The sequence below is a fragment of the Dasypus novemcinctus genome, chromosome 1 (assembly GCF_030445035.2).
Source record: "Dasypus novemcinctus isolate mDasNov1 chromosome 1, mDasNov1.1.hap2, whole genome shotgun sequence".
Classification (NCBI taxonomy): domain Eukaryota; kingdom Metazoa; phylum Chordata; class Mammalia; order Cingulata; family Dasypodidae; genus Dasypus; species Dasypus novemcinctus.
The window spans coordinates 200,216,715-200,233,222 of NC_080673.1; the positions used below are offsets into that span (position 1 = coordinate 200,216,715).

The 16,508-nt window shown below is 47.5% G+C and overlaps 1 protein-coding gene across 2 annotated transcripts in view; it reads left to right on the forward strand.

Moving 5' to 3' along the window:
- The window catches only part of SLC2A9 (solute carrier family 2 member 9), a 274,455-nt gene that overhangs the window by 193,865 nt on the left and 64,082 nt on the right, over positions 1 to 16,508 (forward strand). For both annotated transcript variants that reach the window (XM_023587389.3, XM_058301081.2), the window contains one exon: positions 15,184 to 15,285. In XM_023587389.3, coding sequence (XP_023443157.2) covers positions 15,184 to 15,285 — 102 coding nt within the window. The remainder of the gene's footprint in view (positions 1 to 15,183; positions 15,286 to 16,508) is intronic.

Consider the following 16,508-nt stretch of genomic DNA (forward strand, 5'->3'; position numbering starts at 1 on the left):
CCACCTCTCTCCCACTTCAGAAGATCCCAAGATGAGTTCCTGGAGCTGCCTAATGAGAATACAACAGACACAGAAGAACGCACAGCGAATGGACTCAGAGAGAAGACAACGGGGTGGGGGGGGGCGAGGAAAAAAGGGAGATACGGGGATTGAACCCAGGACCTTGTGCATGAGAAGCAGGCACTCAAACACTGACCTACACCCACTCCCCCGACTAAATCTTTAATTGAAGCATAAATTATGTGCAGAAACGTGCACACACACATCACCCTCTGTGAATCAACACGATTTACAAAGCTACATCATTTTTCAAAAATTTGCTGTATGGTAATTTCCTGAACCACCAGCCGGGGGCCGGATGCCTTTTGAGTGCCTCTGCCCAGCTCCTGTACTGTGGAACCAGAATGCCTGGTTCAGCTCCCAGCTCCGTTCCTTATGAGCTGTGTGACCATGGCTAGTTAATCAACATCTCTGATTCATCCCTTCCTCTCTGTAGCTTGGTCTCTGCCCCATGGGGCAGAAGCATAGATTAAACAAGTGAATACACAGAAAGTGGTTCAAGCAGTGCCTGGAAAGAGTGTGTGCTCAGAAACTGCTAGCTTTTCCTGTCCTCTTTAGGTCAACTGCCATTCTCTGTCATTGTACATAAGGCCACGATGAACATCCTTGCAGAGAGCAGGGCTTTCGAACTGACAGGGACTCTTTTTTTTTTTTTTTCCTATTTTTTTTTTATTGATTTTGTAATAATATTACATTAAAAATATATATGTGAGGTCCCATTCAACCCCACCCCCCCACCCCATCTCTCCCCCCCCCCCAGCAACACTCGTTGACAGGGACTCTTTTGATAGCTGAGGAAACCTAAGTCCCAAAGAAGTGTCACCCAGGGTCACGCAGCTGGTTGGAGGCAGACCTGAAGGTGTGGGGTCGGCTGACATCCAGGGGGCACCCGCCACCCCACCAAGACTCTGAAGTGTTTCACTCGGGGTCCCTGAGTGCTCGCCTCAACCCCAAAAGTCTAGTTTTCCCCATTTGAAAGGGAAGCAGGCTGAAGGAGCACTGTCACAGCTGTTCCGATGGAAGTCTCGCCAACTCCAGAGGCACTCTGGATTTGTGACTCTAGAACTGTAAGATAATACAGTTGTGTTGTTAAGCCACTCAGTTCATGACCATTTGTTCCAGCAGTGAGAGGAAACTAATGCACACCTTTACAGCATGGTCATGGGGACAAAACTCAGTGTATTGAGACCAGTTGTGCATTGCTGGCAGAGAGTCAATATTCAGGAAATCCCTTGCCCTCTCCAAAGTTTTATTACTTTGTTCCTAAAAATATATGTGCCATTTCATCTGACCCTTTGGGGTAATTGTCAATCATTTTTTTCTTCTTTCTGAGATTTTGACAGTCAATTAAAATGGCCCTGGGACCTAATAAAATTGAAAAGGGACAGACATTTTTGTTCACTTGATCTGCAATGAATCCAGGGCATCGCTCTTCAGCTTGGGCAGCTGTAAATAATTTACTTCTTGCAGAAATAGCCGGTTTTCCAAATACAGTTTCCTAGGGCAGCATTTACTTTCTGATAAGTGAACTTGGAGAGAGCACCATTCGGGCCACACAGGGCTGCGCATCTGCTGCCGTTGGGGGTGGGTAACATGAAGCGCGCTGCTGGGAAGAGCAGACTCTGGGATTTTTCAAACCAGGAGGCAGAGGTTATATGATAAACCAGTGTCTGGCAGAGAGAGGGTGTTCAACAAAAGTTCATTATTATTGGGATTAATACTGAGGAGAACCAAACATGCACGGTGCTATCAGCTGGAAATGCCCTGTTGCCTCCCAAAGGATTAGGAGATGAAACCGGGGCCAGTGCATTTACTTTCAGCACTAACGTCTTAGTTTCCTGGGGCTGCTGTAACAACTGGAGGCTTTAAACAATGGAAATTTATTGTCTCGCAGTTCTGGAGGGTGGGAAGTCGGAAGTCAGACAAGTCCCTCTGGCTTGTCTAGGGGAGAATCTGCTGCGCGCCACTGTCCTGGCTTCCAGTGTTTGCGGCAAATGGCTCCAGTCTTGGCCTCAGTTGTCACGTGGCCAAGTGCTCTCTCTCCCTTCCCAATCTCGTCTTCTTATAAAGACTTGAGTCATGTTGGATTAAGGGCCCAGAACTGACCATGTCTTTTGGGAGACACAGTTCAACCCATAACTCTAGGCAAATATTTATCGAGTCCCTGCCCTGTGCTGGCCACTAGTCGAGGTGTGTGGATGCATCAGTGGACAGAAAAAAGTTCCCTGAAGAGCACGAGGTTCTAGAGGTGAGACAGAAAGTGTGATGGTTTGAAGCTGGATAGACCCAAAAAAGTCAGGTTTTTAAAGCTAATCCATTCCCGAGGATGTGAACCTATTGTAGGTAACAACTTTGGATTATGTTCCTTCAGTTAAGGTGTGACCCAGGGTAGGTCTTAATCTTCTTACTTCAGTCCTTTATAAGAGAGTGGAATTCAGATGAAAAGAGAACCATGGAAGCAGGAACTGAAGGCAAGAAAGTCCAGAGGGGAAGGGAGGGTCCAGCAGATGCCGCCACGTGACAGAGTCTAGGATAGCCAGCAGCTGGTCTTCGGAGAGAGAGCATTGCCTGATGATGCCTTGATTTGGACATTTTTCTCAGCCTTGGAACTGTAAGCCTGTGAGCCAATAATCTCCATGGGAAAATCCAACCCATTTGCTTTTGACAGCCTAATAGAGTAAAACAGCAAGCAGTAGCCATAACAAGTAAATAAATTACATGGTATCTTCAAGGTGAAAGACGCTATGAGAAAAAAATGGTGGGGCAGGGAGAGAGGGATGCAGAGGTGGAGCAGGGGAAGTGGTTGTGTTAAATAGCACAGTCAGACCCAAGAGAGCGGAGAACGTCAGCTGCCTAGACATACGGGGAAGAGCTTTCCAGGCCGAGGGAGCTGCCAGAAGAAAGGGCTGCATCAGGCAGGGCCCTTGCAGGAAGAGATGGGCAGGGGGATGTGGGGACTTTGAACTTGGGCAGGGACTGTAGGGTGGATAGCCACCTATAGGAGCCTCAGCAAAGGGACACAACCAGCCCAGATGTCCCCAGGGGAAGCCAGCCGGGATACCAGCACCCTCGTCTCCTCTGCCTTCTTTCCTCCTGACCTCTTACTGCTGCCCTCATTTGCCGAGTCCTCCCAGAGGGCAAGTGAACCTGTGGATTTGGTCCTACATGGGGCAGAGAGCGGGTCTGCAGAGGCCAGTGGATGGTGTCCAGTGCAGGCCCTGTGGCGGGAGCAGAAGTCCACCTACACAGTGAAGGAACAACAAGAGGCTTGAAGGATGGAGCAGAGAGGCTGAGGCTCTTGAAAGTAGAGGGGTGCCATGCCCTGTTTCAAAAGCATCCATCTAGCTGCTGTCAAGAGAATGGACTTGGGAAGAGGAGATCACACAGATGCAGAGGGACGTGACTCAAGCAAGAAGCTTGAAGGAGGTTTCATTTTCTGGGTGAGTCATCAGGCTGAAATGTCTTCTAAAATTGGAGTCCAACACACTGAGTCCAGTTAATCATCCTCTAGGCACATCATTACTTCATTGATAACCATTCTGCTGGGTTTCTATGGACCACAGACTGGCAGGAAGAAACACCCGCCACCCTCGGCACCCGCAGGCAGATATGACTAAGTGTCTGGGTTATTGAACAAAGCCTACAGGAATTTAACAGAAGGGAGGGGGCTGCATCAAGCAGAAGTGCAGCCACATTTCCCCATTGGTCCCCAAACTCCCTAGGGGATGTGAGCGGCTGCCAGTGGCCCCACGCAAGTAGGATGGCACATGCCAGATCTGAAGATGAAGATTCCGGCTAAGCAGCATTTCCTTTTCAGTGCTTATGTTATCATTCAAGAAGCATTTATACAATCTCTTCCCTTAGTAGGAAGTAAGCATATATACATGATGTTATGGTTTGAATCATGTCCCCCGAAAAGATACGTTCAAGCCCTAACTCTCGGTTGCATGAATGGGACCTTATTTGGAAATAGGGTCTCTGAAGATGCTGCTAGTTAAGATGAGGCTCACCTGGATTAAGGTCGATCCTTACCCAATATGACTGATACCCTTGTAAGAAGAGGAAGTCTGGACATAGCAGAGACAGCCAGAGCCAGGAGAAGACCAAGTGAAGATGGAGGCAGAGGCGGGAGCGATGTGGCCACAAGCCAAGGACAGCCAAGGGTGGCCGGCCACTTCCAGAACCGCACAGGCTTCAGAGGGAGCTCGGCCCTGCCGACACCTTGACGCTGGGCTTCTAGCCTCCAGATCTTTGAAAGAAGAAAGTCTTCTTGTCTCAAGCCACCCCAGCTTGATAAGGCCGGTCCAGGAAACTAAGACACAGGGGCTCTCCTGGCTCCCAAGCAAACTCAGCTCCAGGGAGGGCTCTTCCTCACGGGGTGGGGGGTTGGGAGGAGAGCAAGGAAGGGGCCGTCCTTGAGCAGATGTGAGCTCTCACCTGGAAGCCCATTTCCCTGCAGTCCCAACCCCCACTCACCCCCACCTTTCCATCAGGTGTTTTTCTTCCTGAGCATGGCCAGGGGCATCACCCAAGTCCATTCCTACATTTTGACTTCTTGGATGTGTACTTTTTCCTTTGTATGTGGGACCAGTCAGTTGGTGGCTCTTCTCTAGCGTACTTTATACCATCTGACCCTTTGGAGAATTCACAGACTTAAGTCTTTTGCCAGACTAGGTTTGTCCTGGCTGGCCATCATTTCTTTCCAAACTACAAATGATAACTTCGGCCAGTGGGAGACCCTCTGTGCTTTTGGTTTCCACCACTAGACATCTTTGAAGGCAACCTTGCTTTCTCCCAACAATGAGATGGACATGTTTCAGGTCATCTTGATATGTTGTGCTGATAGTCCTGCCCAATCATGTGTTGAAATTACATATAGTCTTCCCTAAAGATGCACAACATCTCCTCTTTCATTTTCTCATTTTGACCTTTGGTGAACACACAGGACTGGCTTGAGCCAGTGCAGGTCCAAATCCATTCCCCAAGGTGCACATCACCCAAGAGCCAATCTCTGAAAAGAAAAGGGGCACAAACCTCTCCCCACCCCCAGCCCTAACAACAACAAAGGAAAACACAGACAAAATAAACCATTCCATTGTTTTCCAAAATTTTTTATAATTCTTAGTTGTTATGGGAATAGGGCTTTCTATAGCTTCATCTAAAGGCAGTGTCAGTGTTGAATTCCAATTGCTCAAAGCCTTTAGCTAAATGGAGTTGTTAGAATCTCAGTATTGGGCTTGCCCAACATTCCAAAAAAAAAACAATTAGATGTGACAGAAAAGAAACCCAAGTTATTATCAAGAGCTATGGAGACTCTTAAGGATCTGCTAGAGACTGCAGGTAGAATGATTTCTGTATGTCCACAGAATTGTCACATTGTGTCCTGGAATTTGCAAAGACAAACTTACTTGGGTCATAACACATTTTAGTTGCCATTTCATGTTTACATAAATTCACACCCACCCACGTGCGCAGATACACAAGCAGGTACCAATCAGGATAGAGTTGTACAATAAGATTTTTCTTGTATAACTATAGGAAAACCCAGAACAGTCTGGAGCATAGGTCCAACTCTTCGTATGGATTAAAATGTATGTACAGTCTGCAATAACTGCAGACGAGAAAAACGAATTCACTCTCTTTAGGTAACTAAATGCCTTTAAGTCCCCAGGAGAGGGAAATGGCTTTGCCGAAATCAAACCCGTCCCCCAGGCCTGGGGGTTTCTGGGGACCTGGGTGGAACCAGAGGTAGTAGTTAACCTCACGTGCCCTGGCTTTGTCACATGTGGCCCTTACCCACATGATCCTCAAGACCTCACACCTACAGATTTCCCAAATGTTTAGAGCAGGTAATACCAGAGGTTTCCCATTTGCATGGCCAATTAGCACCAAACAACAGGATTATACATCTAGACGGGGAAGAAATAACCATCTGAAACTTACAGAATCCTCCTTTCAGAGCCACCCCAGGCCCTTCGGTCTCCTGAGAGCCTTTGGGATGGCCTCTGCTGGCTTCTGCAGCCTCAGCTTAGTTTTCACAGCAGAACCTCGAATCCTCCCCTTTCCATGAATCCTCTGCTTCTTTTCCCACCACGTTTCTTCTGCTTTCCTCCCGCTTCTCTTTGGTAGCTTCCTCCAGCTCTCCTGCACCTAGGTTGCTCCCACAAGCTTCCCTCATCAAAGGAAGGTGAGGATGTGGTTTCTGGGGGTGCAGGGTAGAGACGGCCCAAGGCACCTCCTGGTGCTGACTCCTAGTGCCAGCTGCCCCCACCACCCTCTCCCCCTGCCCGCCCGCCCCGCTCAGCTCTGCACTCATGAGGCTCCAGGGTCACGGGCCATCCAGCACCTCCTTCTTTTCTTCTCCCTTTTCTTTAAGAGCAAATTTATTTTCTTGCCCAAATTTAAGATCAGTTTAGATTTATCATCATGAAGTTCTTAAGAACCACCTTTTCATTTCTCAAGAGCGGCCGGTGAGTCAGGAGTGTACTTCACTTAGAAGCCACAGAAGCAACAGCCCCAAATCAAGGCTCTAAAGTGACCCAAGAGGAAGAGATTTTCCCAGGACTTAACAATTTAGAAAGTCACTTTTTTCATTTTCATAGCTTTGGACCAAGTGGACAGCAGGTCTCTCAGACAGGAATTTCCAGTTTGTCTCAATTAACTATTTTTAACTGCCAATTGAGAGGAAACCAATTTCAAGTGGAAACTTCGATCCAAGACCCTGCCTTCTGAACACCAATTTTAATATTCCATTAACTTGCAGAAAATGCCACCTTTCCATGACCTCTGTTCAGAGAGAGATTTGTAAAAGCACAGATTAACTCTTGCACAGCTAAAACAGAATAATTGCAGTTTAAAGAATAACAGGAGTTGGAAGAGGACGTTCCCCCCAAAGAAAAACTGCTAAATACAGCAAATAATATGACTGTTACGGTATTGCAAAAATTTACAATGAATTAAATAAAGCTTGTAAATGATTTTTTTAGAAAGTAATAATGAAACTTGAATTTGCTTCTCTTGAGATCTGCCTTCGCTTTTTTTCCCCCTGCAGAGAGCTGAGTCCGGGGTAAAGTATTCTCTGTTCCTCCTGGAACTAAACACTGGGGCTGTGGATTGAACACTGTACCCCAGTTTGGACATGTTCTTGGTCCACATTCTGGTGGGTGTGGACCTATTGAAAATCACATCTTTAAGATGCTCCTTCAGCTAAGGTGTGGCCCAAATGAATCCGGTTGGGCTTTAATCCGGACTATTGGAGACCTTTATAGGCAGAAGTGAAAGTCAGATGGAGAGAGGAGCCATGAAGAGCAGCCAGAAGCTAGAGGCCAGCAGAGCCCAGAGGAGAAGGGAGAAGACGCTGCCCCGTGACAGCAAAGCCAAGCACCAAGGGTCGCCGGCCCCCAGCCCCAGAACGCCACAGTCTTCCAGGAAAAAGCCCCGTTCAACAAGCCCTGCTCTCCATCAGACATTCGCTCCCGGGAGCAGGGGCTCCTCTCTCTTTCTTGCCTGTGCCCCAGAGCCAGGGCCTGGCCCCTCGGCGGCCTTTGGTGAGCACAGCAGCTGGCACAAATGTAGGAAGGAAAGCTTTGGGACTGTGTGTATATGCCTTGGATTTGTCTCACCAGTGAGGAAAGAGGCAGTACAGTTCAGTGGTCCAGAGGGCAGCCCTCTGGAGCCAGACTGCCTGGCCTTGACTCCCTGGCTCTGCCACTGTGTGACCTCAGGCAGGACGCTAAACCTCGCTGAGTCTCAATGCCCTGGCGTAATAGGAGATGATAACAATACCTACCCATAGATATATTATGAAGATTAAATTATTAATATAGTAGTAAGAACTGTCACAACATTGGCTACACAGTAATCAAGACAGCATGGTGTTAGCATGAGAGAGCCATGTCATCCATGGAACAGAGTCAAGTCCAGAAACACAAAAGGTACAGTCTTTCAATGGGGAAAAGGCAGTCTTATCAACAAATGGTGCCAAAAAACTAGACATTGAGTTTGGGAAAAAATGAACTACCACCTGCACTCACGCTGTACACCAACAAGACCTCCAGTGGACCATGGGCCTAAACGTAAAAGCCAAAGCAGAGGGAAAAATCCCTGAACCATTTTTCAATTAATTGCAAGTCCTCAAAATTAAAAAAAACTGCAGTCATTTGGAAAACATTGTTAAGGAAATTAAAAGGCAAGCCACAGACTGTAGAAAAATATTCACAAAGCACACATCTGACAAAGGGCTTGAAGCTAGAACATATCAAAGTCTCAGATTCAACAGTAAGAAGACCACAACCCACTTGAAGATGGCAAATGATTTGAACAGGTTTTGAAAAGGTCAAAAATACATGAGAAGGGAAACGGACTTTGGCCCAGTGGTTAGGGCGTCCGTCTACCATATGGGAGGTCCGCGGTTCAAGCCCCGGGCCTCCTTGACCCGTGTGGAGCTGGCCATGCACAGTGCTGATGCGCGCAAGGAGTGCCGTGCCACACAAGGGTGTCCCCCGCGTGGGGGAGCCCCACGCGCAAGGAGTGCGCCCGTGAGGAAAGCCGCCCAGCGTGAAAAGAAAAAGCAGCCTGCCCAGGAATGGCGCCGCCCACACTTCCCGTGCCGCTGACGACAACAGAAGCGGACAAAGAAACAAGACGCAGCAAAAAGACACAGAAAACAGACAACCGGGGGAGGGGGGGAAATTAAATAAATAAATAAATCTTTAAAAAAAAAAAAAAAAAAAAAATACATGAGAAGATGCTCATCATTAGTCACCAGGGAAATTAAAATTAAAACCCACATGAGATGCCACTATATACCATTAAGATGGCCAAAACGAAAATGCCTGATAACACCTGGTGTTGATGAGGCTGGAGCAGCTGCAGCCCTCACACTCTGCTGGTGGGAATTTAAGGTGGTACCAGCTTTTGAAAAAAGTTTGGCACTTTCTTATAACATAAGCATTCAACCCAGCGATTCCACTTACAAGTATTTACCCGAGAGAACTGAAAGCACATGTTCCACAGAGACTTGTACACCCGTATTCATAACAGCTTTATTTCATAAATGCCCCAAAGTGGAAACAACCCAAATGTCCATCAACAGGTGGATGGAGATACAGGTTGCAGAATATCCATACAATGGAATACTCCTCAGCAATGGATGAACTGTTAATATGAACAATAACATGAATGAATCTCAAAAACATTACAGTGCACAATATACAACTCTAGAAAAGATAAACCTACAATCTATGCCGATGGAAAGCAGGTCAGTGGTTGCCTAAGGCTAAGTGAAAGGGCACAAGGTGGCCTTTTGGAGTGAAGGAAAGGTTCTGTATCTTGGTTGTGGTTGTGGTTATGTGGGTGAATAAATTTTTTAAAGCCTATCAAAATGTATAATTAAATGGGTAGATTTTATTGAATGTAAGCTATACCTAAAGTTGATTTTTTAAAATCCTGACCCAGTAAAAAATGTCCCATTATTATTCCACCAGAGGGTCTAGCCCCGTGGGTGAGCAGGGGTGCTGGGTAAATGGCTGTTGAACAGATGACTCCCCTGTGGCTGGGGGACCCCCCAGAGTGGGTTTCTTGGGCTGTGAGGATCTGACAGTCTCCAGGTGGCATCAGTAACCTTCAGAGCCTGCTGTTCCTCTTGACTTGCCTTCATGAAGGATTTCAATGTAGAGTGGAAATGTGATGTCTAATCCCTTTCGACAGGCTGAACTTTAATGGGGCTCGAGGAAAGGGGGCTCAAAGGAGCCCTGCAGACTGACCCTGATTCCCACTGGGATGGAGGCGGCGGTTGTTTTATGTCCCTTATTCCCTTTCACAGCCGTTTCCTTGGAAGCTTCCCAGACCACCTTTCAAGAGTGTTTCCACATCAGGGAGAGTGAGTCCAGCTTTATGTTAATTCAGGTTACAGGTGAATCTGAAGACTTTAGGGAAAGAAAACAGTCAGATCCCCTCAATGCCCTTGAACATCAGCATCGTGGTGTAAGATGATGGTGCTCAGCTTTTTGTGTCTGGTTTGTACTTTCCAGTACTGAAATTGTTAGTGCATCGCTTGAGGTACTAAAAACAACTCAGGGGAGTGGATGTGGCTAAGGCAGTTGGACGCCTACCTCCCATGTGGGAGGTCCTGGGTTCAGTTCCTGGTGCCTCCCAAAGAAGACAAACAACGAGCAGACAACAAACAGACATCAAGCAAAAACAACAAGCAGACAATGAACAAAAACAATGAGCAAACAATGAGCAGACAGAAAGCAAAAAGAAAATGAGCAGAGAGTGTATGTGGCTCAAACAGTTGGGCACCTGCCTCCCACATGGTAGGTCCCAGGTTTGATTCCTGGTGCCTCCTAAAGAAGAAACAGATGGTGAGTAAAAACAAGCAAAAATCAGCAAACATGAGGGAGCCATCTGGGTGGGGGGGAACAACTCAAAACATAGTAAAGTCAACAAATATATACTGATCTCACTTTAACAATGGAACATCATTATCTCAGTGTACCAACCTCCATGTAACAATGGTTCCCAGTGACTGAGGTGCTTGTCCAGGATGACTTCTCTGCGCATGTAAGCACAATATCACTGGGTCCTCTAGTAGTCTCCCCTGAAGACCAATGAATTAAAGCTCCCACATATTCCAGTTATGAGCAGCCTTTGTGTTTTAGTTTGCTAAAAGCTGCCCAAAGCAATATACCAGACATGGGTTGGCTTTTACAATGGGGATTCATTAACTTACAAGCTTACAGGTCTGAGGCCATGAAATGTCCAAATCAAGGCTTCATCAGGGGATGCTTTTCTCCCCAAAGTCCAGCTGCCAGAGATCCTGGACTCATTCGCCTGGCAGGGCACAGTAGCAGTGTCTCCCTTCACAAAATCTCATCGTTTTCAGCTTCTGGGAGTTTTTCTCTTTGTCTTTCTTCTCTGTGTCTCTCTCTATATTCATCCCGTTTGTAAAGGACCAGTAAGAGGATTGAGACCCACCCTGGGTCATGCCCTACTGAAGTGATCTAATCAGAAGGAAGGTCCAGCTGCAATAGGTTGATTCCCAGAGGAATGGACTAGCTCTATGGACATGATCTTTTCTGGGGTCCGTAAAAGACACAAACTACCACACTTTAATTTTAGTGCCAGCTTATCTTTGGGCTCTGTCCCACACCTCTCATAAAGAGTGGCTGTGCAGCTCTGCCTCAGGGACACACCTTAGCCATGTCTATATTGAGGGCTATGACAGGAAGCATCCTCAGATTGAAGCAAAATTCCATTTTTGGTTAAGTTCACATGTAAACTTGTCCAGTTATTTGGGCAAGCAAGCACTGGCCTTATTGTTTCTATGAAGACATATCATGGACTTAAATCATCAGTAAGTCAGTTGCATCTATGGCCAATTACTTCTACAATCAACCGAGGAGAATGTCTTCAACAATGAAAGACATCTCATCCAATTAGGTGAAGACCTTAAGAGGAGAAGTGATGATTTCAGCAGTGAGAAGGGAGAATTCCACCTTTACCTCAACCAGCCAACTTCTCCTGGGGAATTCATAGAAAACCTTCATTGGAGTTCTCAGTTTGCAGCCTGCCCTGTGGAATTTGGACTTTCCCATCCCCACAGTCATATGAGACAATTCTTATAAAAATCTCATATTTACAGATATCTCCTGTCGGTTTTGTTTCCCTAGAAAACCCTGACTAATACCAGAAGTGGTTCCTGAGAAGAAGAATCTTAAGGATGAGGCTTTTTAATTCATTCTGGGTTTTTGGAATTGGTTCTCTAATCCGATTAGATTCAAAGTCACTAATGACTCTATTTCCAACAGTTGAGATGGAATTGATAGACCATAGCATGAGCTGGCACTAGAGATAATGCAAGATATCACCACTGAACAGGGCCACTCAAATGCTTATAAGAGGAAAGGTTCTGGGGGAGAGTATTTTGCAGCCTGCCCTGTGGAATTTGGACTTGTCCATCTCCACAGTCACATCAGCCAATTCCTATTTTTAAAATTTCATAGTTACATAATATATATACACAATATTTATATTGTATATACATAATATTTACAGTTCTGTTTCTCTAGAGAACTCTAACACACAAAGTAATGAAATTTTACCAAAGCAGATACTGAAAATCATTGGTGACAGGGAAAAAGTAAAGATTCATGACTCAGGAGACAAGGTTTTCAGGCCTGACTCTTTAGCAAACTATTTTTTAGAATCGTGGTTTTTTTCTTTCAAGCTAAAAAATATTGTAGAAAACTTGGAAAGGACAGAAAAATAAACAAGTAAAATAGCCATGTGTCCCCTTAACCAGAGTTAGTCATTATAAAGTATCCTTGTGTATCTTTTTCCAGGATATTAGCTAAATGTCATTGTGCTGTCTATAACCGTATACAATTTTATGCCCTGCTCTTTTCATTTAAAACTGTACCCCGTGGATTCTTCTACATTATCTAAAATTACTTGAAAATACTTTAATTTGTATATATTTATCAGCTAGATGTTCCAGTATGTATTTAACCGATTCTGGTGGTGGTGGATTGTAGGTTGTGTCTTTGCTAGTATAAATAACACAGTGATGAAGCTCTTTGCCCATGAATCTTTGGCCCAATATCTATTTCCTTAGGACAGATTCTGGGAAGTTGAAGGAGTGAATTCAAGTGGGTGGACACTTATCAGTGGCCTCTGCAGGGTGGGAGAGCCCCTATTCTTCTTCCTTGTTATCTCTGACTAGCTGTGTGTGTCAACCTCTGTAATCCCACAGGGCCTCTGATCCTGTGTGTCCCTGGCCTTCTCCCATGCCCTCGTCCCCTGGGGCCCACCTCCCCTGCCCACATTGCCCTCACCCTGACCACCTAAAGCAGTGCCTCTCCTTTGAGGGGACCCAGAGGATTTGGGGGTGAGAGAGATGCTCCAGACACAGCCCTTCACTCTCTTTAGAGCTTGTCCAGCTGCCCCTGGTCACCTTCTCTGACCTCATCTTCCTCCTCTGCAAAATGAGAACCTGCATTCCTGCCTGGCAAGGCTGGAGCGCTTCTAGACATTCATTCCACCCGCTAGCATTGGCGCTGCACCTGGGAAGTGTCAGTTCCCCTTCTAGGGTCTGGGGAAACAAAGAGGAAGGCACCTGGGAAAAGAGTGGGAGAAGGGAGGGTGCAAGGACAGATCCCACCATGTTCCATATTCTTTGCGTTTAGGAGCTAAGTGTCCAGCGGTGACAATGGGCCACGTCGAAGTGGCCGCTTTGTCTGTACCTACTTTAAAAAACATTCAGGGAGTCAAAAGCCAGAAAAGACTTTATAGACTTTATAGCTTTGCCTGTTACCATCCGTGTGACTTTGGGCAGGTGCCGAAAGTGCTGTCTCTCAGTTTCTTCACCTGTAAAATGGGGCAAATAACAGAGCCTTCTTTGGGAGGCTGAGAGGATGAAATGCGATGACGCGTGAAGAGTGCTCAGTCGAGGGTCTGGCTCCTAGGAGAGCTCAGGGAACGAGCTTCAATCAGCTCTTATCATCCAGATTCATTCCCTCGTCATCAGGAAGGAGGCGGAAGCAAAACACAGAAGGACTGACTCGTTCACAGCCATGTGGTCGGTTAGAGGCAGAGCTGGGACCAGACCCCGAGGCCCGGAGTCCTGGCCCACCCCTGAATTGGCAGGGTGGCTGTTACCCCTTTGTCCAAGTCAGTTTGCTCACCTGACCAGGACCTTCTACCCTCCAAGCCTGTGCTCTCACTGATTCCTTTGCCTGACAAGCTCCCTCACATGCATCTCTTCCTGCTAAGTATTGCCTCTTCCAGGAAGCCTTGCCTGATGCCAATCCATAACAGCCATGGATTTTCAGGCATTCACCCGGCATTTAACTCCTGGCTCATGCACACTGACTGAGTATGTGGCATCTGTTGAGTTACTCCACCTCTCTGATCCTCTTTCTCTAAACTGTGGGGAGAAAGGAGAGGAAGGCCCCTCCATCACCTGAATACCTGGCATGTGTTTTGAATGCAGCCTCCTATTTAACCTTGCCATCCCCTTAGCCACCCTTTGTGGAAGATATTTTGGTCCTTGTTTCATGTGCCCAAAATTCACACAACTGGAAAGAGGCAGACCCAGGATATAAACCCCAGTCACATGTCTCTGAAACTTGGCTCCAATCATCCTTTTTCAGGGTCATTGGTGTTTGAAGGAACTCAATGATAGCCTGCCCTTGCCCAACAGAGCAGTGGACACAGGGACCGGTGGGATCAGACCTGCTTCTGTTAGAAGCTGCTTTGGAGGATTTAGGTCTACAGTCAAGCAGGGTTCCTAGTGTTACGCCCCAGCACGAGAGCCCTCCACCCCTGGCATGGGAGAGCAGAAAATGACAAGCCTCTCCATCCACTCCCACCTTGGGTCACCCCTGTAAAATCCTCGACCTGGAGGCCTAGAGAAATGGAGAGCATTTGTCTCCTGTGGGCAGACTGGCTCTGAGCAGGGAAGAAAGGGCTTTTAAGATCACGTCCACGGAAGCAAGATGTGGCTCAACTGATAGAGCGTCCACCTACCATATAGGTGGTCCAGGGTTCAAACCCAGGGCCTCCTGACCCGTGTGGTGAGCTGGCTCACATACAGTGCTGCTACATGCAAGGAGTGCCATGCCACGCAGGGGTGTCCCCCACGTAGGGGAGCCTCACGCACAAGGAGTGTGCCCCGCAAGGAGAGCCGCCCGTGTGAAAAAAGAGCTGCCTGCGTAGGAATGATGCTGCACACATGGAGAGTTGATGCAGCAAGATGATGCAACAAAAAGAGACACAGATTCCTGGTGCCACTGAGAATGCAAGCAGACACAGAACACAAAGCAAGTGGACACAGAGAGCAGACAATGGGGGGGAATAAAAATTTTTTTAAAAGACCATGTCTACAGAAAATGGGAAGAAAAGGCCAATATCCTGACACAACCTAGATGCCCAGATGTCACTTTCTTCTCCCTACCTTTCTTGCTCTCTCATAAAGACCACTGCTCCTCTGACTCTGGCTGTGGAGAGAGAGGCCAGATTATCAGAGCCTGTAGCCACAGCCCCGTGGCCAGGTCCCGGGGCCACACACCCCTCTGCTGGCTGCTCAGTGTGCAATGACTCTCTCTCTTTTCCCCGACCTAGGGCTTGGTCATCGAGCGCCTGGGACGGAGACCGCTCCTCATAGGCGGCTTCGGGCTGATGGCACTCTTCTTTGGGATCCTCACGGTAACACTGACACTGCAGGTGAGAGGACGGCCTGCTCACCTGGATGGAGGTCAGCCTGGAGCTGACTTCCGCCTTCCATGCTTGGAGCCTTTGGCTTGGGGGTTCCTGCTGTCCCCAGACAGCTCTCCCGGTGGTTTGCCCAAGGGGCATCTTGGTCCCAGATCTGCTGGTTGCTGTAGGAGAGGAGAGTTTGGTGGTGGGTGCTTGGACTGGGAGACAAGAGACCTGAGCTTCGGTTGTCACTGGTGACCTGTGTGATCTTGGGCAAGACACAACCCCTTTCTGAGCCTCAGTTTCCCCATTTAGAAATAAAGTTGATGGCACAGGATGACCCCTAGGATGCCCCGTCCAGCACATGTGGCACATGTGGAGCAGGCTGGGGAGGCAGTCAGGAGCCAGCACCTTCACGATGGGTCCTTCTTTGCCCCATAGTTAGGAGGAGGGGCTCTGGAGCCAGTGTGCCTGGGTTTGAACTCTGGCTTTCGCATTTTCTCACTGTGAACCTTTCAGCAAGTCATTTAAATCTCTACTACTCAAAGTCCCACCTCTAAAATGGGAGCAGTCACCCCAAAATCCAGGGAAACTGTGGGGATTAAATGAGAAGGTTCCACTTTATGGAAGTGCCCTGGCCATAGCAAGCTCTGGGTGAATGTGAGTGTGTGTTTGCACATGTGTGTAGGGGATGAACATGTTCAATTAGGAAACAAAGCCGTGCAAGACCACACAGCTGGAGCTGCAGAGCTGGGACTAAATTCTAGCTCTAGTCTTTCCAACACCTGCCCTCTGCCCTGCTCAAGGCACCTTGCGTTAATGAGCTGGCACTTGGTACTTCACCCTGGCCTCAGCACTGAAGGAAGCATGAAGCAAGGTTGCAACCATCAGTGAATCTTTGCATTGTTCAAAAATAAATCTCTCCATAGGAAATTGCACTTTGGAATTTTCTGCCAAATGTCTCACTGTCCCAGACATTTCTAGAACAAGGCACTATTATCCCATAGGGCCATGGTGTCCCCCGCGCAATAGCTTTGAAGGAGAAAGAGCTGGCGGGCACACTGACCAGATGGGAGGCAAATCATCTCCCTTGAGGCTCATGGGCAGGCAGAGAATTTTCCTTCCCAAGGTTGGACCCGAGGCTGAACCGAGCAGGGTGGCTTTGCAGGCTCCTTGGATTGACTGAGCTGGGTCCTCAGAGGTTCCCAGGAAGCCAGTTGTGTGACGTTCTGGGGTACCGTTTTCCTGCA